Consider the following 26,663-nt stretch of genomic DNA (forward strand, 5'->3'; position numbering starts at 1 on the left):
TTGTGTGTGAAGACAACATCGGTGGTGGATAAGTTCTTGCGTGCGGGTGTGTGTGTGTGTGTATGTGTGTGTGTGTGTGTGTGTGTGTGTGAGAGAGAGAGAGAGAGAGAGAGAGAGAGAAGACTAATGTGGGATCCAAAGGAGGACCGGGATTCTAATCTTGGCTCCCCCACTTGTCAAGTCATTTGACACATAGTAAGCACATAATAGATATCAAAATTATGATTATCCACAATCCTGGAAACACTGGGTACTGATTTGTTCTTTGCTTCTCTGTGCCTCTTTCCAACTGAAGCTTTTGCTCTCAAACAGTCCATCAATCCTATTTATCGAGTGCTCATTGCAGGCAGAGCACTCTACTAAATTCTTAGGAGAGTAACAGAGTTGGTAGACACTTTCCCTACTCACCACCAGCTTACAATCTAGAATGTAGCTTACAGCCTGCAGTCTCTCTTCTTTATAGCAGGACAGCAGGTCCTCAGCACCTGAACCCCAGTTTTCATCTAGGGTTCAGCACTGGGTGAGGCTTAGTCCAGAATGCTTTTTGTTCCAGAGATGAAAAGGGATGTTTCATTAGCACTGGGGAATGCTGCAGGACCCCTTTATGATTCATGGAAAGAAGGGTTGTGGCCAAGGGAGCTTTGGAGGGAGCAAGAGAACTGATTAGCAAGGAGGAATGTTTGGGAAGGACATCAACTGGAAGGGAGAATCATCAGGGCCAGACAACCTCTGGATATAAAATGTAGCCCCTCCCAAGAGTGAAGTCTATTTACAGAATTAAGGGGAAAACAGTGGGCTTTGCTGAAGAGGTATATGATAGGTGAGAGGGATTTTATTTTTAAAAGAGATTGGAAATGAAACATGCAATTAATGCCTGGGGAAATTGAAGCAAAGAAAATAGAAAACTAAAACTAAGAACAATGAGGCTAGAATATCTTTTGAGTTTTTGCCTGTCTCCAGTAGTACAAAAGGTGAAGGAAATGTTAGGGAAACCTCTAATCACAGACAATTCTTTTAAATCAAGAGTTTCTAAAAAAAAAAATCTGTCTCATTTTCCCATTGCTTCATGTCCTTTTTTCAAGCAGGAGAGCACTCTGAAGAATTTCAAACATTTCAGCTGTTTAATTGCTAATGGAATGTGAGACTAGAGCACAATTCCTATATAATTGTTGTGTTTTCCTTGGTAGAATACCTGTTTTATCTTTGTATTGTCTCCTTGGCAGCTGGGTGAAGAATTTGATTGGAAGATGCTGCATGGTTTCAGGTTTAGAAAAGATCACCCCAAGATGGGAAGAGGATTATCATCTCCTGCCCATGGGGAAATTGGGATTGTTCTACGAGTACCTTGAAATGGGTAAGTCAGGAGGGAAATGCAGATTGGTGTGGAATGTGTTCTGACCGAAATGTTATTTAAACCAAAAAGACTCAGGTCTTAAGCCAAGTCACTAACTGATTAAAATAAAACAATGTGTATTTTTTCCCACTAGGCAAAAATATGACTAGTCCTGGTTTCAACTAAGGTTATTGTGTCATTATGTGATCCAGGGAGTTGGATTACAGAATCATTAAGCACAGTAAAAATAATAATAATGGTATTTGTTAAATTTTTACTATGTGCCAAGCACTATACTAACTGCTGGGATGGATACAAGCAAATCAGGTTGGACACAGTCCCTGTCCCACGTGGGCTCACAGTCTCAATCCCCATATTACAGATGAGGTAACTGAGGCAGAAAGAAGTGAAGGAACTTGTCCAGGGTCATACAACAGACATGCGGCGGAGTGGGGATTAGAAGCCATGACCTTCTGACTCCCGGACTTGTGCTCGTTCCACTATGTGATGCTGCTTCCCTGCAGCAAACAGGCTCACATCACCTTCTGCTTTCAGGACATCTCTACTTGGATGTCCTCCCGCCACCTTAAACTCAACATGTCCAAGACAGAGCTCCTTATCTTCCCTCCCAAACCATGTCCTCTCCAGAACTTTCCCATCTCAGTGGACGGCACAACCATCCTTCCCGTACCACAAGCCCGCAACCTTGGTGTCATCCTTTACTCTGCTCCCTTATTCACTCCACATATCCAATCCGCCACCAAATCCTGCTGGTCTCACCTTCACAACACCACCAAGATCAGCCCTTTCCTCTCCATCCAAACTGCTACCATGTTAGTAAAATCACTCATCCTATCCCGAATGGATTACTCCATCAGCCTCCTTTCTGAGCTCCCAACCTCCTGCCTCTCCCCACTTCAGTCTATACTTCACTCTGCTGCCCGGATTATCTTTCTACAGAAAGGTTCAGGACATGAACCTTGGTATCCTGCCTTGGTATCCTTTTAGAAACTGTGATTCAGAGCCCTGGTCACAAGTTTGTGCAGCCTATATTTCCTGAGTGGCTGCAAAATGCCCAATTCTATACTATAAGAATCCAGAAACAGTGCTATTGATGCCTGCCTCTCCCCTCCTCAAAATTCTCCAGTGGCTGCCTATCAACCTCCATATCTAACACAAACTCCTCACTATTGGCCTCAAAGCTCTCCCTCACCTTTCCCCTTCTTACCTCATCTCCCTTCTCTCCTACGTCCAAGCCCACACACTGCACTCCTCTGGTGCTGACCTTCTCACTGTTCCTCGACCTCACCTGTCTCGCCATGGACCCCTGGCCCACGTCCTACCTGTGGCCTGGAATGCCCTTCCTCCTCAAATCTGACAATCACTCTTCCCCCCTTCAAAGTCCTACTCAAGGTGCATCTCCTCCAAGAGGCCTTCCCAGACTGAGCCCCTTTCTCCTCAGCTCCCCCTCAGCTTTCCAAGTGCTTAGTACAGTTTTCTGTACACCGTAAGTGTTCAATGCATATGAATGAATGAATACTTAAACATTCTAATCTACTTCATTAAGATTGTTCCCTCAGCCAACTATTTTAAGGTGCCGTTCACTCCATAACTGGGTTTTATGCCTATATACGTGCTGGCTTGTGTATACATTTACACATGCAAATATAGCCCGTCATGCTTTCATTTACAACCTAAGAAATGGAGAGCTCATTTTTTATCAAATTTTACTATTCAAATTCATTTAAAGATATAAATAGGCACAATCGGTCCCCTTCTGTAGGTCAAAGGTTTGCCTTCTGTCCTTTATTAGTGCTTTTCATCAGCCTAAAGTCTGATATGAAATTCACTTCTGCTTTCATGTCAAACTCTCTATTAAAAACCACATGTTTATTCTTGAGCAAGCCTGAAAAACTATTATCCCTAACTTTGTAATGAGTAACAATGACAGATATTTCTTGAACTAGCTGTTATTGTTATTAATAATATCCCAAAGCCAAAAATCATTTGCTTTTTTCAGTATGAACCTTGGAAAAAAATAATTACTCTTCTGAATCAGATAGGAAAATAAAGTGGCATTCAGAGACTATGCCATGTTAAGCAGGAAAGGTTCTTGCCATGCTTGGGGAAAGATGATCTAGCTTACATGGAGAAAATCCATGTCTTTAGAATTTCTTTGTATTATATATTGAGTTACACACCAATGGACATCTGACAGCATTATATTGCACCAGAGAGCAGGTACCCAGCAGCTTAGATATTTAGATTATTTTACCTGTCAAACCCTACAGTCTGGGACCTGAGAATGTTTATGTTTTTTTTAGTTTCTTCTGCCTTGGTATCCTTTTAGAAACTGTGATTCAAAGCCCTGGTCACAAGTTTGTGCAGCCTATATTTCCTGAGTGGCTGCAAAATGCCCAATTCTATACTATAAGAATCCAGAAACAGTGCTATTGATGCCTGTCTACTTGTTTTGTTTTGTTGCCTGTCTCCCCCCTTCTAGACTGTGAGACTGTTGTTGGGTAGGGATTGTCTCTATTTGTTGCCAAATTGTACTTTCCAAGCTCTTAGTACAGCACTCTGCACACAGTTGAGCGCTCAAAAAATTCATTTGAAAAGGAAATGGAAAACACTTCCTCCCCTCTCCCACCCCTAAATAGTTTTCTCCCCTTGGATATTTCAGGTTACCTAAGTGCCCTTTAAGGTCGAGAATACTCAGTGAAAATATCAATCCTAAAACTTTTCCTTTTTTAGAATCCCAGTCAATCAGTCAATGAATGTACTTCTTGATTGCCTTCAATGTACAGAGCACTGTATTGTTTGGGACAACATAAAAAATAGATTTTGGTGGGCACAGTCCCTACCCACAAGGAACATACAACCAAATAGGGGAGACATTAAAATAAATGACATCTAGGTGAAGCAGCTGATCACAACAATTTGGATGTAAGAGTTGCAGTTGGGGTGGGTTTGAAGTGACCCAGTTAGGTAGTGCAGTGCTCGAGAGTAGTGGTTTTGCTGTTCTGAGTATTATAACAGAGCCCGTTCTATGAGTTAGTTAGAAACAGTATGGCCTAGTGGAAAGAGGACAAGGCTGGGAGTCATCTGTGTACTAGGACTGTGTGCTAGTCCCAAATCTGCCACTTGCTTGTTGTTTGACCATGAGCAAGTCACTTCTCTGTGCCTCAATTGTCTCATCAGTAAAATGGGGATTAGGACTGTGAACCTGTTGTGGAACATGAACTGTGTTCAACCTGGTTACTTGTATCTACCCCAGTGCTTAATACAGCATCTGGCACATAGTAAATGTTTAATAAAGGCCATAAAAAAAGATAACTTGGCACATTGTGAATAGTGGGAGCAGCATGGCTTAATGGAAGGAGCACAGGCTTGGGAGTCACAGGTCGTGGGTCTGATCCCAGCTCTGCCACTTATCAGCTGTGTGACTTTGGACAAGTTACTTAACGTCTCTGCACCTCAGTTACCTCATCTTTAAAATGGGGTTTAAGACTTTAAGGCCCATGTGGGACAACCTGATTACCTTGTATCTACCCCAGCACTTAGAACAGAGGTTGGCACATAGTAAGCACTTAACAAATCCCATCATCAACACTGAGTATTTGAGCGTCCTCATTTCTTGAAATACCTCATGCACAGACCACATGTCCTGAAGCCTTGTAAGGTTACGTCACGTAGAATGATCAGTCCCCGGATTGTCGAGAAGACTCCTGACATACCAGATCACTGATTTAGCTATTTGTGTTCAACTTGCCTCCAGACATCTTTCCTAGTATGCACCAAATGAAGCCAAAATACAACGTGCAAGTAGAGGAGCCCTTGGGGTTGTGATGACAGCTGTGTGACATAGGAGGAGATCCTGGGAAAGGGCCCAGTCGAGGGACTCTATTTGAAGGAGTTGCTAATCTCTGTGGCAGAATCCAAGGAAGGGAAGACAGGAAGAAAGAATTCAAGAAGACAATAGAGGTCTAGGAAAAACCCAGAGAAGCTGAATGGGGCATCATCATAATAATAATAATGGCATTTGTTAAACGCTTACTATGTCCCAAGTACTGTTCTAAGCGCTGGGTGGGATACAAGGTAATCAGGTTGTCCCACATAGGACTCACAGTCTTAATCCCCATTTTACAGATGAGGTAACTGAGGCACAGAGAAGTGAAGTGACTTGCCCAAAGTCACACAGCTGACAAATGGCGGATCCAGTTTAGAACCCATGACCTCTGCCTCCTAAGCCTGTGCTCTTTCCACTGAACCATGCTGCCTCTCTAAGTGCTTCATAAGTGCCTAAAAGAGTAGGACAAGATGTGGAGAGAGATTCAGTGGTATTTATTGAGCGCTTATTGCATATAGAGCACTGTACTAAGCATTTGGGAAAGTACAACAGAGTTGGTAGATGCGATACCTGCCCACAAGGATCTCACAGTCTGTAGAGAGAGACAGTAAATAAATTTCAGATAGAGAAAATAGAGGGATAAGGATATGTACATAAGCACTGTGAGGCTAAGATGAGAATCAAAATGCTTAAGGGGTACACAGCCAAGTAGATAGGTGACAAGGAGAGAGGGCAAGAAGATTATTTCTGCTTTTCACATTTTTAATTTTCAACTTGTCGCCAAAACCACCAGAGACTTTTCTGGCAGCTTTCAGAGCTCATGGCCCAGCATGCTCCAATCTTTGTATATGTTATGTTTACCTGAGGGTTTAAGAATTGGGAGCAGAGGGCAAGGTGTCATATTTCCCACCTCCCTTACTCTCCCCTGGCATCCAAAAGAACTGAGATAACTCCTGTGGAAGCTATTTTTTTATGATATTCAGCGCTTACTTTGTGCCAGGCAGTGTACTAAGCACCAGGGTAGATACACATTACTCAGGTTGGACACAGTCCCTGTCTCACCTAGAGCTCACAGTCTTAATCCTCATTTTACAGATGAGCTAACTGAGGTACAGAGAAGTTAAGCAACTCGCCCAAGGTCATACAACAAAGTGGAGGAGCCAGAATTAGAACCCAGGTCATTCTGACTCCCAAGCTCATGTTCTATCCACTAGGCTATGCTGCTTTTCATAATATACAAATCAACCAGTTTCTCAAGAGCCAGATCCCAGAGGGCTTGCTGGATCGGTCGTTAATTTCTACTGTCTCTTTTGTGTACAGTCATCCATTACCCTATTTATTTTGATAATGAGATGTACAAGGTGATGTACTTGTCTGTCTCCCCCGATTAGACTGTAAGCCCGTCAAAGGGCAGGGACTGTATCTGTTACCTATTTGTACATTCCAAGCACTTAGTACAGTGCTCTGCACATAGTAAGCACTCAATAAATACTATTGAATGAATGAATGAATGAACAACCCCAATCAGTAAAGTAGAGAAGCAGCAGGGCTTAGTGGAAGAACAACGGGCCTGGGAGTCGGAACGGCATGGGTTCTAATCCTGTCTCTGCCACTTGTCTGCTGTGTGACCTTGGGCAAGTCACTTCACTTCTCTGGGCATCAGTTCCCTCATCTGTAAAATGGGGATTGGGACTGTGAGCTGCACAGTCGATATGCTTGCATTAATTAAATCTTTCGGTCGTATTTAATGAGCACTTACTATGTGCAGAGTGCTGTACTAAGTGCTTGGGAGAGTACAGTAAAACAATAAACAGACACATTCCCTGCCCACAACACCACCACAGTGCTTAGAACAGTGTCTGGCACATATTAAGAACTTAAATACCACAATTATCATTATTATTATTATTATTAAGGCAGTGATTTGTATTTACTGAGCACTCACTGTGTGCAGATCACTATATTAAGCAAGTGGGAGAATACACTATAGCAGAGTTGGTAGACACAGTCCCTGCCCAAAAGGAGCTAGCAGTTCTACAGAGGGAGACAAACATTTAAACGAATTATAGAGAGGGGAAATTTTTGAGAGCATAAGAATGAGTACATAAGGCTGTGGGGATAGCATGAATAAGAGTGCTTCACTGGCCGGCCAGCCACCTCTTTCCCTCCACCCTCCACCAGAAAGCCCAGTTGGCCGTGAGTTGTAGGATAAACTTTCTGGTGGTTTAAGAGCAGTTGCCACTGGGCACAGAGGATATTTAGTTTCACCTCATTTGCTGGTGTTTCTCCAACCAATCTACCACGAATAGATAGACTACTGTGTGTATGAACACACACAGCCACAGCCCACATCATAAAATGTTTTTTTTTTCCCATTTAAAAGTGAAAAAAAATCTAGAGAGTTCAAAAGTTCATTACTTTTCAGTTTCTGGAAAACTTGCCAAAATATGCTATCTTTTTTTTTTGCCACATACAGTAAATCACTTCCAGTATTCTTCTAGTCATGACTCCCTTGGTACCTAGCTCCAGTCTCATGATTCTTAATTGAGTTTTACAGGGTAGTAATCAATAAAAAATCATTTAAGTTGACAAAATAATTCAAAAGTAATTACTCTTAATGCATAGTCACATTTGAGCTGACTTTCCTTATTAGCACTCGCCAGCGGTTTCATAATTATATTGCATATTATAGTCTCCCAAGCGCTTAGCACTGTGCTCTTCACGTAGTTAAGTACTCAATAGATAACACTGCTTGGTTGATATTGGTTATTTTCTTGCTTACTCTGTCTAGTACACTTTTACTCTAAATCTGTGCCTTTTTTAAGGTTTTCTTTTTGCTTCATTCATTTCTCATTCCCTCTTCAAAAGACTAATGTGTAGTATGTATGGCCTTTAAAGCAAAAAAGGCATTGCTTTTATCTGGTTTGTTTCCATCCCTCATGATCTTGTTTCATCTCATCGACAGTTATTCAGTTTGGGTTCGTCACCCTGTTCGTGGCCTCATTCCCTCTGGCCCCCTTGTTGGCGCTCATTAATAATCTGCTGGAAATTCGAGTGGATGCCTGGAAATTGACCACCCAGTATAGACGCATAGTGCCTGAGAAAGCACAAGACATCGGAGCGTGGCAGCCCATCCTGCAAGGAATAGCAATTCTTGCCGTAGTGACAAATGTGAGTACAGACTTCCCTCCCCAGCAGCCTGAAGGTTAATGGAGTCCTGGGTTGGAGGGAAGAACGTTGTCCTTGGCTAAGAAGGATGGGAGGAGGAAGAAAAGAAACTAAATTCCCAAATCTCAGCTACATAGCCGTCACTCTTGTCATTGCTATTGATTTGATAATGATTAATCGATAGTGTTTATTGAGCGCTTACTCTGAGCAGAGCATTTTAGTAAGCCCTTGGAAGAGTCAAAAAGAGATAATAGACTGTAAGCCCTAGACTTTAAGCTTGTTGTGAGCAGGGACTGTGTCTATCCACTCTGTAATGTTGTAATAATAATAATAATAATTGTGGTATTTGTTAAGCACTTACTATGTGCCAGGCACTGTACTCAGTGCTGCAATGGAGACAACCAAGTAGGGTTGGACACGGTCCCTGTCTCACATGGGGCTCACAGTACTAATTCCCATTTTACAGATGAGGTAACTGAGGCAAAGAGAAATGAAGTGACTTGCCCCAGGTCACACAACAGACAAGTGGCAGATCCAGGTTTAGAAACCTGGTCCTTCTGATTCCCAGGTCTATGCTCTACTCATTAGGACATGCTGCTTCTCTGTTCTCTTGAGCACTTTGAATAGAGTAAGCACTCAATAAATACAGATGATTGGTTGATTGATAAGACATGATCCCTCATGACATGAACCTCTGAAGAGGTTTACAATTTATTAAAGGAGATAGATACTAAAAGAAATTGTATTTAGGGGAAGCAACAGGGTGTAAGTATTGGGTGGGGGTGAGTGTTTAAGTATCTAGAGGGTGAAGACTCAGTTGCCTGGGAAATAGGGTGGGGAGGTGGGAGACTATTCAAGAAGCTTCCTGGAGGAGATGTGATTTTAGTAGGGCTTTGAAGATGGTGAGACTTGTGGTCAGCCAAAAGTGAAGGGGAAAAATGAGTTCAAGGGAAGAGGGAGGGTGTGACCAAGAGGTCAATGGCCAGAGAGCCCAAAAGTTTTACTACTTTTTCTCACACCAATCCCATGCTCATTAGCCTCCTATACAGAGGGAGGAATTGAGGCAGAAGGAATTTATATGACTTCACCAAGGTCGCACAGCAACTGGGAAACTCACTGGCAAAGCTGAGAATCACATTCCATCCTGGGTGTGTGTAGTTACTCTATAGAGTCCCACTGCTGGTAGAGACACGATGAGTTTTGAAACAGCCTTTCAATGCCCTCTCTACTAGCATAGGTAGAACGTTCGGTGGGGACTGTTTGTAATTAAACAGGAAGAAAATCTTGGGCAGCCTCTCCCAACACTCAATCCACAAATGGCTTTCTGTTGACCATCCTAATAGAATGTAAGCTTCTTAAGGGCTGCTACTAATTCTCATTCCCTCTCCAAAAATGTCATGTGTAGAGTATGTATGGCCTTCAGAGAAAAAAAATTCAAAATCAAAAAAATCAAAAAAAAATCAATAACTACTACTACAGCTACTAATTATATTGTACTCTCCCAAGAGCTTAGTTCAGTTTTAGGGTTTTGTTGTTTGTTGGGTTTTTTTTTTGTGTGTGTGTGTGATATTTGTTAAGTACCTACCATGTGCCAAGCACGGTTCTATGCACAGGGGCAGATACAAGGTGGTAATTTTAATAATTATGGTATTTGCTAAGCACTTACTATGTGCCAAGCACTGTTCTAAGCATTCATTCATTCAATAGTATTTTTTGAGCGCTTACTTTGTGCAGAGCACTGTACTAAGCACTTGGAATGTACAGTTTGGCAACAGTTAAGCACTGGGATAGAGTCAAGGTAATCAAGTTGTCCCACGTGAGACTCACAGTCTTAGTCCCCATTTTACAGATGAGGTAACTGAGGCACAGAGAAGTTAAGTGGCTTGTCCAAGGTCACACAGCAGACAAGTGGCAGAGCCGGGTTTAGAACTCACATCCTCTGACTCCCAAGTCTATGCTCTTTCCACTAAGCCACGCTGCTTCTCTTGTAATAATAATAATCATAATGATAATGGCATTTGTTAAGCACTTATTATGTGCCAAGCACTATTCTAAGCACTGGTGTAGATGCAAGGTAATCAGATTGGTCACAGTCCCTGTCCCACATGCGGCTCACAGTCTTAATCCCCATTTTACAGATGAGACAACTGAGTCCCAGAGAAGTGAGGTGACTCTCACAGCAGATAAGTGGAAGAGCCGAATTAGAACCCATGACCTTCTGCCTCCCAGGCCCGTGCTCTACCCACTACATCACATTGCTTGGACACAATCCATGTCCCACAAGAGGGTTACAGTCACAATCCCAATTTTACAGATAAGGTAACTGAGGCACAGAGAAGTCACCGAATTGGTGCTCAAGAAATACTGTGGACCAAATAATAACATCAAAGGGGTGGGGACGATTTGTTGCCAGAGTTTGAGTTACTCCTCTCCATACAGGAGACTTTCAAGAGGGGAGATGATTGGAAGAATGATTTCCCACTACCTCCTCCCTTAGGGTTGTGCCTTCGTATGCTAATCTTGATGGAAATTTATTTCTTCACAGAACCAGCTGAGATTGATTGTATTGCTCTCTGATGTAGCTGGATAGTGATTGGTGAATCACTTAGTGGGAATTATCAACAACAGGAAAATTGGAAAGATTAATACCATGCTTTAAGCAAAGATCATAGAGACCCAAGTTCAGGTACCAACTCTGCCCCTAGCTGGCTGTGTGACCTTGGGCAAGATATTTAACCTCTTTAGGCCTCAGTTTCCTCATCTTTAAACTTGGGGTAAGACACTCTCCCACTCTACCTATTGTGAACCCTGTGAAGAACAAGGATCGTGTCCAGTTTGAGTTTCTGTATATATGACAACACTTAGCCCTTATCCCGATAGTAAGATTTAATAATTAATCAGTGTATTATTGAGTGCTTAGGAGAGTAATACCGCTTATTATTTCTATTCTTATGATGAGGTTTAAAACTGATCTTTACCAACTTTAATCTATTACTGTATGTTATCTGCTCCTTGTCTGTGACTTGTAACTGGGTGTAATTCTAAACATTTGGCTTACTCTCTTTCAAAGACATACTCAGAATGCATTAACTTTGTGCCCTTCCCTACCTCTCCCCACTATGATTTGGGGTGATGATAATAATAGCGGTATGTATTAAGTGCTTTCTATGTGCCAAGAACTGTGCTAAGGTTCAGGGTCATCCAATCAGGGTATTTATTAAGCACCTACTGTGTGCAGAGCACTGTACAAAGCACTTCGGAGAGTAGACGTTTCCTGCCCCCAAGAAGCTTATAGTCTAGATCGGGGAGGTAGACATTAAAATAAATTATGGTGTGTACATAAAAGCTGTGGGGCTGAGGGTGGAATTAATATCAGTGCTTAAAGGGTACAGCTCCAGTGCATAAGTGATGCAGAAAGGAGAGCAAGTAAAGGAAAAGAGGGATTAACTGGGGAAAGCCTCTTGGAATTGTAATTCCATAAGGTTGTATGAAATTGTAATTTTCATAAGGTTTCTAAGAAGTAAAAACAGGTATTTTGTCCCCACATTACAGATGAGGTAACAGGCACAGAGAAGTTAAATAATTTGCCCAAGTTCACCCGACAGGCAAGTGGCAGAACCTGGCCTAGAACCCTGGCCTCCTGAATTTCTCCAGTGTTCTTTCTACTAGTCCATGCTGATCTGATTTCAAAGAAGGGAACAGAGAATTTGCCAGTCTGGTTTCTGCTGTAGCAGAAAAACTGTTAGGCAGTTGTTCTATGAGATTGTTTCCTTAAATATAGCTCCTAGTTGTCTCATGATTTTGGCAGGTTGTCAATGAAGCTTTGAAGTTTGGGAATACTAATTCTTCCTGATCTCATGGTTAATTCAGCTGTTAAGGTGAGAAGTCATCTCACTTGCTCCTCTAGTTGCTAAGTATTTGTAAAGTGTACAACTGAGAAAAATGGGAAGGAACTGAAGGGTGGTAAACCTTGTTAAGGGCCAAAGCTGTGTTCATCAGCAACTAGCAAGGACACTGTTTAGAGAAAGGTTGTTAACACAGCCATATCTTCTCAGGACCTTACAATTTCCCATGGCATTATCAGGTGACAGAGCTTCACTTTTTCAAGGTTTTCCTGGGTGGGGTTGAAGGTGGGTCTTCCCTCAAGTGGCCATGCTGCTGTCAGAATTCCCCAGCTGGGCTCAGAGGTGAGAATAATGGGTCATGGATCCCCAAATTTCTTTTGTCTTCATGGTCTGGGGCTATTCCGAAGACCTTGTTTATGGCCAGATGTTGATTTTACCCCCATGCAAAACTGGGGAAAAACAGAAGTTTCCACTGCAACAACCCTCCCAAAATACACTTCACCCATGCCGTGGGACCAATAAGTGATTTTTATTTTAAAAGATGAATCCGAGAGCTTGTGGTTAAGAAACCAAGTTGACATTGTTTAAATCATGCCAGCACATCTGTTGTTGAAGATCAATTCTAATTCATTTTGTTAGAATGGAAAATTGTATTCAGTACAGGACGGGAAATAGAGCACATTGTATTCATTTCAACTCTTCCAGCATGAATCTCCTATAAGCAAATCACAGTTTGAAGAGCAAAAAAGGACTGAGAAGACAAAATACTGATCTCCTTTATAGGCTCTTAGTAGCTCCTTAAAAAACATCTGTATATCATTTTATAAAACAATCGAAGTTTAAATCCATGATGATGTGAAAATGCAGGTCTTACATAACTACATCTGCTATTGCCGTTGAGGAAAAAAACAAAATAAGATGTTTTAAACTCAACTATGCATTCTCTGTTTAGAAAGAAACCACAAACTGGATCCAGTGGGGTAATTTTGCAACAAGAAAAGTCAAAACAAATCAACCCTAAGAATATTGAGAGTAGAGTCCATCCTGAAAAATCTTTCACACAACCAACCAAGAATTGACATCAGAGACACCTAGCAGAATGCTGTCATTGAATTCTGTTAGCTGTGTAGCACCTTGCCTAATGATACAGGGAGGGGGAAACCTAATCAAGAAGACTAGAATGTCCTTTAGACCAACGGCAAGTCAAAGACAAAGTCTTAGCCAAGACAAAGCATGTTATCAACGTTGCATCAAAACTCAAAGCAAACTGAGGACACACACAGTGTTTAATGTCCAACCTTTTTTATGGCTGGACTTCACACAGACACCACATTCAACATCAAGAACAGTTTTGTTTTCTTCTTTATGGTATTTGTTAAGTGCTTACTATGCACCAGGCACTGTTCTAAATACTGGGTTAGGTATAAGGTAATCAGCTTGGACACAGTGTCCCAAATGGGGCTCACAGTTTTAATCCCCACTTTACAGATGAGGTAACTGAGGCACAGAGAAATGAAGTGAGTTGCCTAAGGTCACACAGCAGGCAAGTGGCAGAGCCAGGACTGGAACCAAGGTTCTTCTGACTCCCAGCCCTGTGCTCTATCCACTGTGCCACACTACTTCTTGTTCACCAACACTCTATTCATAACACTTACTATTGAACAGTGAGGGCCTAGAGCACCATCAGAGCATCAGCACCTCACACCTTTACCAGCTATGACCTGTGAACAGAATGGATGATAACAGGATAACCGAACAACTTCCCTAGGGATTGTTTATATGGGGTAATCATAGAAAAAAAGGTGGATGGAAAATACACCTCAGAGATAGAATGAAACATGACCTCAAATGATGTGCCAAGGGAGTGGCCTGTTGAAGGACAGATGCAATAATCATGTCAGGTTGACCTCCAGAAATCATAAAGAAGTGAAAAAAACAGTGCCCTGCTGGTTAGGCTTAGGGTTAAGGTCAGTGCAGCAAGAGGCAATTTTCATGTGAACAAAATGTGGAATGGGTTGTCATTATGTTATGACAATATTCATTCATTCATTCAATAGCATTTATTGAGTGCTTACTGTGTGCAGAGTACTGAACTAAGCGCTTGGAATGTATAATTTGGCAACAGATAGAGACAATCCCTGCCCAATAATGGGCTCACAGCAAAGCAAAACAGAACAAAACAACACAAGACAACATCATCAAGATAAAAAGGATCATAAAGATATACACCTCATTAACAAAATAAATATGGTCATAAATAATATATACAAATAAGCACCTTGCTGAGGGGAGGGGAAGGAGGTAGAGCAGAGGGCAAGGGGGGAAGAAAGAGGAGGAGGAGCAGAGGGAAATGGGGAGGCTCAGTCTGGGTAGGCCTCCTGGAGGAGGTGAGCTCTCAGTAGGGCTTTGAAGAGGGGAAGAGAGTTAATTTGGCAGATGTGAGGAGGGAGGGTATTCCAGGACAGTAGTAAGGCGTGGGTCAGGGGTCCGACGGCGGGACAGGAGAGAACAGGGGACCGTGAGGAGGTGAGTGGCAGAAGATCAGAGTGCATGGGGTGGGCATTAGAGAGAAGGGAGGAGAAGTAGGAGGAAGCAAGGTGATGGAGAACTTTGAAGCCAAGAGTGAGGAGTTTTTGTTTCGTGCGAAGGTTAATAGGCAACCACTGGAGGTTTTTGAGGAGGGGAGTGACATACCCAGGGCATTTTTGTAGGAAAATGATCCGGGCAGTAGAATGAAGAATAGACTGGAGTGGGGAGAGACAGGAGGAAGAGAGATCAGAGAGGAGGCTGACACAGTAATCAAGTCGAGATATTATGAGAGCTTGTACCAACCCGGTAGCAGTTTGGATGGAGAGGAAAGGGCGGATCTTGGCGATGTTGTGAAGGTGAGACCGGCAGGCACTGGTGACGAATTGGATGTGTGGGGTGAATGAGAGATCAGAGTCAAGGAGGACACCTAGGTTGCGGGCCTGTGAGATGGGAAGGATGGTCGTGCCGTCCACAATGACAGGAAAGTCAGGGAAAGGACAGGGTTTGGGAGGGAAGATAAGGAGCTCAGTTTTAGACATGTTGAGTTTTAGGTGGTGGGCAATCATCCAGGTGGAGATGTCCTGGAGACAGGAGAAGATACGAGCCTGGAGGGAGGAAGAGAGAGCAGGGGAGGAGATGTAGATTTGGGTGTCATCTGTGTAGAGATGAGAGTTGAATCCATGGGAGCAAATGAGTTCACCAACTTAAATCTACTCCAATATTTAGAACAGTGCTTGATATGTAATAAATCTTTAACAATTACCATGATTAATTTAGCCAAAAAACATTTTTGGTCCTATCCAGTAAAAGATCGAACTACTTAGCTGCTATATATTATGTATATAAATGTGTGTGTGTGTGTGTATATATATATATATATATATATATATATATAAATTAAAGAGTATTTTTCCCAGCTTCACAAATCAGAGACTTTGTGGCCAATAGAAATGAATGTATAGATGTACCCAGGCTTGTTAACAGCTTCTACTTTGCCCAGACCTCTCAAAGTTTGAAGAAGTTGAGCCCATTATTTAACTTGGGAGCAAAATGTAATCTTAAATAGCTAATCTTTAAACAATTTAAAACCAATATTTCCTCAGCTCAGAGATTTATGTACTCTTGTGGCGTTTATGATTCCTGTAAGAGATAGAAACTGTGACTTCCTCCATTTGGAACAATGTCAAATGCATTCTTGCTGATTAGCATTGTTATTTTTATTGTTAACCATAGAACACAGAATTCTCCAATAATGTGGAAGGTTGTATTCTTGGAAAACCTCACGTTATGGGAAAATCACAGTATAGTAGCCATAGTGTTTTTATGGTATTTATTAATTGCTTAGTTTAGGCACTGTACTAAGCACTGGAGTGGATATAGCTAAATTGGACATAGTCCATGTCCTACAAGGAGTTCATAGTCTTAATCCCCATTTTATAGATGAGCTAATTGAGGTCCAGAGAAGTTAACTAACTTATCCATGGTCACACAGCAGACAAGTGGTGGAACTGGGATTAGAACCCAGGTTCTTTTAACTCCCAGGATCATGCTCTATCCACAAGACCTTTTGCCTCTAATTCAAAAGAAATGCATTGGTTTGGGGGTATGTGGTTTAAAGATGCCACCAGGGCTGATATTTTCAAAATAAATATTGTATCCATCCCTAGCAGAAGACTTTACACACTTGCCACTCATTGCTAGCTGATTAAATACTGTAAAGTTGTAAAAACGCAAAGAAACAGAAACTACTATTCAGTTCTGAACAGAGGCTGGTAAATGTGGCATCATGATGCCTTCACAAACGTCATACATCTGAGCACAACTGTTCCTACACTGAATCTATTTGCTCTGACTTGTGATGATGATGGTGATTATGGTATTTGTTAAGCACTTACTATGTGCCAAGCACTGTTCTAAATGCTGGAGTAGATGCAAGTTAATTAGGTCAGACATAGTTCCTGTCCCATGTGAAACTCACACTCTTAATCCCCATTTTGCAGAGGAGCTAACAGGCCCAGGGAAGTTAAGTGATTTGCCCAAGGTCACCCAGCAGACATGTGGCAGAGCCAGGATTAGACCCTGGTTCTTCTGACTCACAGGCCCGTGCATTGTGAACTAGCCAGAACTAAGTTGTCTTATGGGAAGAATGTTTCCTAATGCTTCCATTGTTATATCCAACTCACACAATGAAGACGATCAGAGAAGCAGCATGGCTCAATGGAAAGAGCACGGGCTTGGGAGTCAAAGGTCATGGGTTCAAATCCCCACTCTGCCGCTTGTCAGCTGTGTGACTTTGGGCAAGTCATTGCACTTCTCTGTGCCTCAGTTACCTCATCTCTAGAATGGGGATTAAGAGTGTGAACCTCATGTGGGACAACCTGATTAACCTGTATCTACCCCAGCATTTAGAACAGTGCTCTGCACATAGTAAGCACTTAACAAATACCAACATTATCATCTATTACAGAAGGACTGAGTGTGATCATAAGTTCTTATTAACAAAAGCATGTGTTCACAAAATTAAGAACTCCCTAGGGTCTAGAAGAAACCCAGACCAGATATACATTAGCAGGGTAAGATGGAGAAATGACCCAGTTGTCCTGATAATTCCGGGCAATTCTTGTTTTTTCCTGTTTTATTCAGGTTACTACTGCAAAGATTTGTGATTGAATTATTGTAACATTTATGAAGTGCTATGTGCCAAACACTGTACTAAATACTGGTGTAGATACAAGATAATCTGGTCCCACATGAGGCTCAGAGTCTAAATAGAAGAGGGAATGGGTTACGAATCACCATTTTGTAGATGAGGGAACTGAGGCACAGAGAAGTTGTGACTTTCCCAAGAGCAGAAATGTGGTAGAGCTGGGATTAGAACCCAGGTCTTCTGTCTCCCAGGCCTGTGCTATTTCCACTAGGGGCTATGCTGCTTTCTTATTGAACTGTGTGTCTTTAATTCTTTACGTTACTCTGTTAGGGTACCGTGAGATTCATATATTCTACTTTTCCTCTAGACTTTGTTTGCTTGAAATTCATGACAATTTTCTGTTGCAATTGGAGGGAAAAAAATGGAGAAAAGAAAGGGAAAATGGCAAGGTCAAGGACAATGAGTAACTCCTTAGACAGATACTTATTTGTCTTAAGCTCAGGTTACTTAGAACAGTTAAAATGGAGGTATTTAGCTAAAGAGGGCACTGGTTAGTGAGAGTTTCTCCATTGCCTACTCTGAAAGCTTAATAAGTTTTTTTTCTGGCTGAATTTTTGGTAACCATTTTTTCAATTTCATTCCTTTTCCCAAATGCCATGTACCAAAAATAAAAGATAATTATCTGCCTTATTTACTCCCTGAGGTCTGATAGTGACGATAACTGGCCAAGGCCTTCAGTGTGGGCAGTTAAATTGTTTTCATTCCCATTTGCTAGAATGACCACTTATCTGCAGAACTTGTGAATTTGAGAGAAGAATGCAGAAAATCTGAAATGTACCTGAGTGCTTCTATGGCCTTGGCTAATTTCGGAAACATATATTTGTCCCATAGATGGACATTCTCATGAACAACAGTACAAAACACTGTAGTGATTTAATGAACATTTCTTCAATCACTATGTATGAGAATTATGAAAGCACGAAAAAAGGCAAAAATGTGAAATGTACCACCTCAGCTTTGCTGATCACTATCAGAAAAAAGAAATGCTATTGATTGAAAAGCAGTAAAAAATGAAGTTGATGGCATTCCCAGGAAATTTACAATAACAAGGGGAGACAATGTCTGTCAAGCCCTTTCTCCACATAAGGAACCCTGAAGAAGGGCTGGTAGACTTCAGTGACTCCCATGATCACCATCTTCACAAGTGTGAGAGTTGACTGTAGGAAGTTTTTCACTGATTTCCATTGCCGGAAAAATTCCAGCCAGAATCTTTTTGGGTAGGATAATGAGGAATACAGTACCCTATTGTCCTCCCTGAGTTACTACCTTAATCCGAGCACTTATCCTATCTCACCTTGATTATTGCATAATAATCGTAATGATGGTATTGGTTAAGCACTTACTATGTGCCAAGCACTGTTCTAAGAGCTGGGCACTGTTCTAAGCGCTGGGCACTGCCTCCTTGCTGACCTCCCAACCTCCTGTCTATTTCCATTCCAGTCTATAGTTCACTCTGCTGCCTGGATCATTTTTCTACAAAACCATTCAGGCCACATTTGCCAACTCCTCAAGAACCTCCAGTGGTTGACCACCCACCTCCGCATCAAAGAGAAACTCCTCACCATTGGCTTTAAAGCAGTCAATCACTTGCCCCCTCCTACCTCATCTCACTACTTTCCTACTACAACCTAGCCCACACATTTTACTCCTCTAATGCTAAACTTTTCACTATACCTAGATCTCATCTATCTTGCTGCTGATCTCTAAGCAGCATGGCTCTGTGGAAAGAGCCCGGGCTTGGGAGTCAGAGGTCATGAGTTGGAATCCCGGCTCTGCCACTTGTCAGCTGTGTGACTGTGGGCAAGTCACTTCACTTCTCTGTGCCTCAGTTACCTCATCTGTCAAATGGGGATGAAGACTGTGAGCCTCACATGGGACAACCTGATTACCCTAAATCTACCCCAGCACTTAGAACAGTGCTCTGCACATAGTAAGTGCTTAACAAATACCAACATCATTATTATTATTATTATTATTATTATTATTACATTCTACCTCTGGCTTGGAACTCCCTCCCTCCTCATATCCAACAGACATTACTCCCCCTCTTATAAAGCCTTATTGAAGGCACATCTCCTCTTTTCCTTTTCTTCCATTCCCTTCTGCGGTGCCCTGACTTTCTCCCTTTATTCATCCCCCCGCCCCCAGCCCCACCACACTTATGGTACATATCTCTAATTTATTTATTTATAGTAATGTCTGTCTCCCCCTCTAGACTGTAAGCTCACTTTGGTCAGGGAGTGTGTCTGTTATATACTATTCTCCCAAGCACTTAGTGCAGAGCACTGTATGATTGACTGACTGACTGACTTACACTATAGCTTCAGACCACAGTGGCACAATTAGGAGGACCTTGATAGGGAGAGAGCAGAGAAGGACACCAAGACATCTCTACTGGTTTCATAGCTCTTTCAAAAGCATTTGATTCCGTTAGCAGATCTGGGCTACACCAACAACAAAGTAAGTTATCCTCAGAAATTCACTAAGGCTATTCTCTTTAGGCTACTCTCTGATGGTATGGGCAGTCAACTGTGAGCATGTCCAGTTTAACCTTGTCAACATCACCATCAGAGTAAAGCAAGGAATGAGTGGAGATTTGGTGCTGTTCAACCTATTCTATGTCACAAGCTCGAGGATAGAACAAGAGACTTCTGATGACAGCTTTTAAGTCAACAGTCTAATTGCATCATCTTTAAGTCTCTAATCAGTTATATGGGAATTCATGAAGCATTTGTACATATGTGGATGATTAAGATTCACCTCATAGAGTCAGCCCAGTGAGTCCACAGACTGTCGGAACAGACCACCCAAAGTTTTTACCAGCAGCACAGAACTCTCACCAAATTCTAGCAAAAAACCAAATTTACATGCTCACAATAAGCAAAGGATTGTGGTTGCAGATAGGATTTGACTTTAACTGTATGCTTTCATTCATTCATTTGATCATATTTACTGAGTGCTTACTATGTGCAGAAAACTGTACTAAGCTCTTGGGAGAGTACAATATAAAAATAAACAGACACATTCCTTGCCCACGACGAGCTTACAGCCAAGAACTTATGCACATACATTAATGTTTTAATGTATATTGATGTCTGTCTCCCCTCCCTAGACTGTTAGCTTGTTGTGGGCAGGGATCGTCTCTCTTTATTGCTGTACTGTACTTTTCCAAGAGCTTAGTACAGTGTTCTACAGACAGTAAGCACTCAGTAAATACAATTGAATGAATAAGTAAATTTCAGATATGTACATAAATGCTGTGGAGCTGGGAGGGGAATGAATAAAGGGAGCAAGTCCAGGCGACAGAGAGGGAGGAGGAGAGGAAACAGAGCTTAGGGAAGGTCTCTTGGAGAAGATGTGCCTTCGATAAGGCTTTACTTCGATAAGGCTTTAAAGGAGGGTAGAGTAATTGTCTGTTGGATATGAGGAGAGAGGGAATACCAGGCCAGAGGCAGGATGTGGGCGAGAGGTCGGCACCAAGGTAGACGAAATCGAAATACAATGAGAAGATTGACGTTAGAGCAGCATAGTGTGCAGGCTGGGTCACAGTAAGAGAGTAGCAAGGTGAGGTAGGAGAGCGCAAAGTGACTGAATAATTGAGTCCCTCTAGAAGGTGAGCCCGTTATGGGCAGGGACTGCCCATCTCTTTATTGCTGTATTGTACTTTCTAAGTGCTTAGTACAGTGCTCTGCACACAGTAAGTGCTCAATAAATGCAATTGAATAAATTAATAAATTTAATGGTGAGGTGTTTTTGTTTTATACGGAGATGGATGAGCAGCCACTGGAGTTTCATGAGGAGTGGGGAAGCATGTCCAGAGCACATGGATAGGGTCGGGGCTCAGTGGGAAAGAGCCCGGGCTTTGAAGTCAGAGGTCATGGGCTCGAATCCCAGCTCTGCCACTTGTCAGCTGTGTGACTGCGGGCAAGTCACTTAACTTCTCTGTGCCTCAGTTACCTCATTTGTAAAATGGGGATTAACTGTGAGCCTCGCGTGGGACAACCTGATGACCCTGTATCTACCCCAGTGCTTAGAACAGTGCTCTGCACATAGTAAGCACTTAACAAATACCAACATTATTATTATTACAGGATCTCAGTATTATAAATGGGCTCATTGAAAATGGAGAACCAACCAGCTTGAGCTATCTTCCCCACCACCCTGCCCCCCAATATAGTGGTTACCCTTTGGCTCCAGTACTGGCAGCAAAGTTGTAGGCCAGGCAGGGGTTGGAGATTTGTTCTGTGGGCTCACAGTGAGCACAAAGGGTGGATTATATTCTTATTAATATCTGTCTCTCCCTCTAGATCATAAACTCATTGGGGGGAGGAATAGTGTCTGATATTTCTGTTGAATTGTACTCTCCCCAGTGCTTAGTACAGTGCCCTGTGCATAGTCAACACTCAAGTAATATTGCAGCACCGTGTGTACAGTTATAGTCAGCCTGCATTATTCATTCATTCAGTTGTATTCATTAAGTACTTACTGTGTTCAGAGTACAGTCTGTACTAAATCTGAACTAAGAGCTTGGGAAAGAACAGTACAACAGTAAAGAGTGACAATTCCTGCCCATAACAAGCTCACAGTCTAGAGGCAGGGAGACGGACATCAGTACAAATGAATAAAATTACAGTTATATACATAAGTGCTATGGGGCTGGGATGGGGTGGGGGGGTGAGGGGCAGTGGAGAGCAAAGGCAGCAAGTTAGGGTGATGCAGAAAGGAGTGGGAGATGAGGAAAAGTGGGGCTTAGTCTGCACTGGATAGCTAACTCCCAGATCTTCTCATTGGCTCATGCTATGAAATAGCCGCAATCAAGTAATGAGGATAAATGAATTCTCCCCCTCTTCCCACTATATCCATCCACCACATAAGTTGATATTTGTTATTCACCCCACCCTCAACCTGACAGCACTTATGTACATATCTTTAAATTATATATTATAAATTATAGAAATGTCTGATTCCCCCAGTAGACTGTAAGCCCATTATGGGCGGGGAACGTATCTGCTAATTCTATTGCATTGTACTAACCCAAGTGCTTAGTACAATGTTCTGTACATAGCAGTGGCTCAATAAAAAGCATTGATTGATAAAGATTCACAGGGATCCCAAACATCCACTTTGGACAATGAGTGGTGTCTGGCAAGCTCCAGAGGGCAAAGCACTTGAAGGAGTAGAACAGAAACCAAACACGTGTTCCCTGCCAACACTTACAAAGAGCAAATAATTTAAACCATATAAGAGAAATGGACAAAGAAAGTGATTTCTAAATATTGGGACCTGGAGAAAGATAAATTTAAAATAGGTAGTAGAGTGACCATGTCAGAATTAAACATCAGAAAAAATAATTGAATGTATAACTGAATGTACTTATGTATACCTGTATGACTGTATTTTATACTCACACAGGTGCTATGGATGGATACATACATGTACCAGCGCTAAGACTGGTTTCCCCAGTTTTAGAAGCAGAATCAGATGGGCTGGAATAGCGCCATCATTTTGAATTGCTTGCAAAATGTTTTCCATCTAGATATCATGTCCTCACTACATATTATTTCACATAAACCAGAGGCTGAATAGAAGCAACTTACTAGTAGGACATTTACTAATTAATAATATTCTCTTTGTCTAATAATTGTGGTATTTGTTAAGCGCTTACTATGTGCCAAGCACTGTACTAAGCACTGGGAAGGATACCTAAGTGATAGAGTACAGGCCTGAGAGTCAGGAGGACATAGGTTCTAATTCCAGCTCTGCCACTTGCCCACTGTGTGACTTTGGGCAAGTCACTGAACTTCTCAGTGCCTCCCTTACCTCATCTGTCAAATGGGGATTAAAACTGTGAGCCCTATGTAGGACATGGATTGTGTCCAACCTGATGAGCTTGTATCTACCCCAGGGTTTAGAACAGTGCCTGGCATATCCTAACCACTTAACAAATAACAGAATAAAAATGAGGTTGGACATAGTTCCTGTCCAACATGGGGTTCACAGTCTTAATCCCCATTTGACAAATTAGTTAACTGCGGCACAGAGAAATTAAGTGACTTGCCCAGCAGACAAGTGGCAGAGCTGGAATTAGAAGACAGAGCCTTCTGACTCCCACACCCATGTTCTATCCATTAGGCCATGCTGCTTTTCCAGTGTCTATGGCATTAATTATTATCCTGGAAATTCATATATTTGAGATTAGAAGCAGTGTGGCTTAGTAGAAAGAGCACGGGTTTGGAAGTCAGAGGTCGTTTGTTTAAATCCCGGCTCTACCACTTGTCAGCTGTGTGACTTTGGGTAAGTCACAACTTCTCTGTGCCTCGGTTACCTCATCTGTAAAATTGGGACTAAGACTGTGAGCCCCATATGGGACAACCTGATAACCTTAATATGTACCCCAGCACTTAGAACAGTGCTTGACACATAGTAAGTGCTTAACAAATGCCACCATCATCATTATTATTATTAAATAGCTAGGTAATGTGTGCATTTTTCAGCGGGAGCAAAATTTCACTTTGACAACATATTTGTAGATTAGTCTGGTCCTTAGGATCTGCATCCATGGGACAAAAGAAACTAATAGTGTGACCTTCAGTAGACATCCTTTATATAGTAAAACATTTCAAGGGAAGGAAAGCAGTGTGGCCTAGTGGGAAAGAGCATGGGCCAGGGAACCAGAGCACCTGGGTTCAAATCCTTACTACACCCCCTCCCTGCTATGTGACCTTGGGCAACTCACTTAACCTCTTTGTGCTTTAATTACCTCATCTGCAACATAGAGATTCATTACTTGTTCTCCCTCCTACTCATACCGTGAGCTCCATGTGGGACTTTATTATCTTGTATCTACCCCAGCACTTAGTACACTGAATTCAGAGGACACAGGAGTTCTATCTCAGGATATTAAAATGGCAACCCCTGGCCTCTAAGATGACTGGGAGAGAACGCTCTGAAATACCACAGGCTATGGGAAATGGTTTCAATGATTCAACCTCTGGAAAAGAAACTTGACTTTATTTGATGCTGCATGGCATAGTGGATAGAGCATGGTCCTGGGATTCGGGAGGTCATGGGTTCTAATCCCTTAGTATACATATTAAGCACTTAAATACTACAATTATTATTTCAGGATATCTGATGGACTATAGATTTGTTTAGACACTTACCAAAGTGAAAAAGAGAATGGGCCTGGGAGTCAGGAGACCTGGTTTCTAATTCCAGCTGTGCCCGGTCAGTTAATACTGTACCCACCCCATCACTCAGCAAATAATAGGTGCTTAACAAATATCACAATAATAAACAAGTGACAACAAAATGTACACTTGCTGTTTTTAGTGTAGCAATTCATATGAGTGTCTTTAGAAAGCTGTAGGTTATCTTTTTTTCAAACTTCTTTTTCCCCCCCCCTTCAAAATTTAGGCCCTGATAATTGCTTTCACTTCAGATATGATACCCCGCCTGGTTTATTACTGGTCGTTCTCTATCCCACCGTATGGAAACCATGACAGTCACACCATGAAGGGCTACATCAATAATACACTTTCCATCTTTAACATCTTGGACTTCAAAAATGCAAGCATGCAGTCTTCAGAATCCAGCCTGAACACCCAGACCACATGCAGGCAAGTTTTATGGTCTTTGCAAAGTTTAAAAATCTAGCAGTAGGATGGTTTCTTTTCAAATGGTATTTGATAGTGTGAAAAGAAAATTACCTTAGGGATATTCTGTAACAAAAGCAAGCCATTTTCAAGGCAACTTTCCGAAGGTCTGGGATGCAAGAATTAACTGTGCAAACAGAATTGGAAATGATGAAAAGAGAAAGATCAAAAAGAAAGGTCTGGTGATGAAAGATGTAGATGATGGGAGAAGAAGCAGTATGTCCTAGTGGAGAGACCATGGGCCTGGGAATCAGAGGACCTCAGTTCTAATCCCAGATCTGTCACTTACCTACTGTGTAACTTTGGGCAAGTCACTTCACTGGTCTCCACTCTATCTTGCAGTAGAGGCTTCTAGAATTGTCCCACCATTCTAGAAGTTCTTCATAGTCACTACAGAATACTAAGCTTAAATGGGCTTCGCCATCAACAGCATCTCCTGGTGCCCAACACTATGCTAGATGCTTGGGAAAATAAGTTAGAAGTAAAAGACATAGTCCTTCCCCTCAAGGAGTTTACAGTTGAATGGATTGGAGGATATCCTTGTTAGGACAAACTTTTTATATGCTTATTGTGTTAAATATGACCTACTTCAACAGGCTCCCAAGATGCGGTATTTCACTGCAGAACACTTTTCTACTCTGGTGCATTCTCAAATAGATTTTTACTTCTTTTCAGATATCGTGACTTCCGCTACCCTCCTGGTCACCCGCATCAATATGAACACAACATATACTACTGGCATGTGATTGCTGCCAAACTGGCTTTTATTATCGTCATGGAGGTGAGAAATTTTATATTTGAAAAATAATTCCTCAGTTGAAGTAGGTGGTTCAAATGGAAGAAAATTTTGTACCTCAGTAGCTGTTAATTTCATTCATGTTCAGTACACTTTTGAAATTGTATCTCTAGCTAGATAATCTGGGCTGTCCATAAAACTTGTTTTGATGAGGGAAGGCTAGTTGCTTTGAAAGCAAAGAGCCACCCCATGGATGAAAGATCTCTGTAACAAAATAACAGATTTTCTTAAAGGGCAAACAGTGAAATTCTAAAACAGAATAATCTTGCAAGTGTCTTCCCTTAATCAGTAAAAATATGAATATTACTACTACTATTATACCGACAGTGTTTATATTAGTCCTCTCATTCATCACAGTGATGGAAGAAGACTGAAAATTTCTCCCTTAGATCTTTTAATCCAGAGGATTAAAGTCTTCTAGGCCTAGGAAGACTTGGGCAAAATGGGGCAAAAAGCATCAAGTTATGCTACATACCCAGTATAATGGATATTACATGTCTTTTTTGGTCCAGTGTCCATGTGGGCTGTCAATGACACCACCATCCCCCTTCCTAGGAAGGGAAGGAAGTACCTTGGATGGACTCTTTTGTGCAAGTACCTTTGGTTAAGTGCTTACCATATGCTAAGCATTGTGTTAAGCTCAAAATAACTAGAACAGAAGTGGTCTGACGGGGATAATCTAGATGGGAGGTAGGTAGATACACAGAACAATAATAATAATAATAATAATGTTGGTATTTGTTAAGCGCTTACTATGTGCAGAGCACTGTTCTAAGTGCT

General features: G+C 41.8%; 1 protein-coding gene across 2 annotated transcripts in view; it reads left to right on the top strand.

Annotated features, from left to right (window-relative positions):
* ANO6 (anoctamin 6) overlaps positions 1 to 26,663 on the top strand; it is a 230,809-nt gene that overhangs the window by 145,641 nt on the left and 58,505 nt on the right. For both annotated transcript variants that reach the window (XM_029058181.2, XM_029058182.2), the window contains exons 16-19: positions 1,224 to 1,354; positions 8,149 to 8,354; positions 24,849 to 25,051; positions 25,763 to 25,868. In XM_029058181.2, coding sequence (XP_028914014.1) covers positions 1,224 to 1,354; positions 8,149 to 8,354; positions 24,849 to 25,051; positions 25,763 to 25,868 — 646 coding nt within the window. The remainder of the gene's footprint in view (positions 1 to 1,223; positions 1,355 to 8,148; positions 8,355 to 24,848; positions 25,052 to 25,762; positions 25,869 to 26,663) is intronic.

Source organism: Ornithorhynchus anatinus, chromosome 2, assembly GCF_004115215.2.
Source record: "Ornithorhynchus anatinus isolate Pmale09 chromosome 2, mOrnAna1.pri.v4, whole genome shotgun sequence".
NCBI classification, from domain to species: Eukaryota; Metazoa; Chordata; class Mammalia; order Monotremata; family Ornithorhynchidae; genus Ornithorhynchus; species Ornithorhynchus anatinus.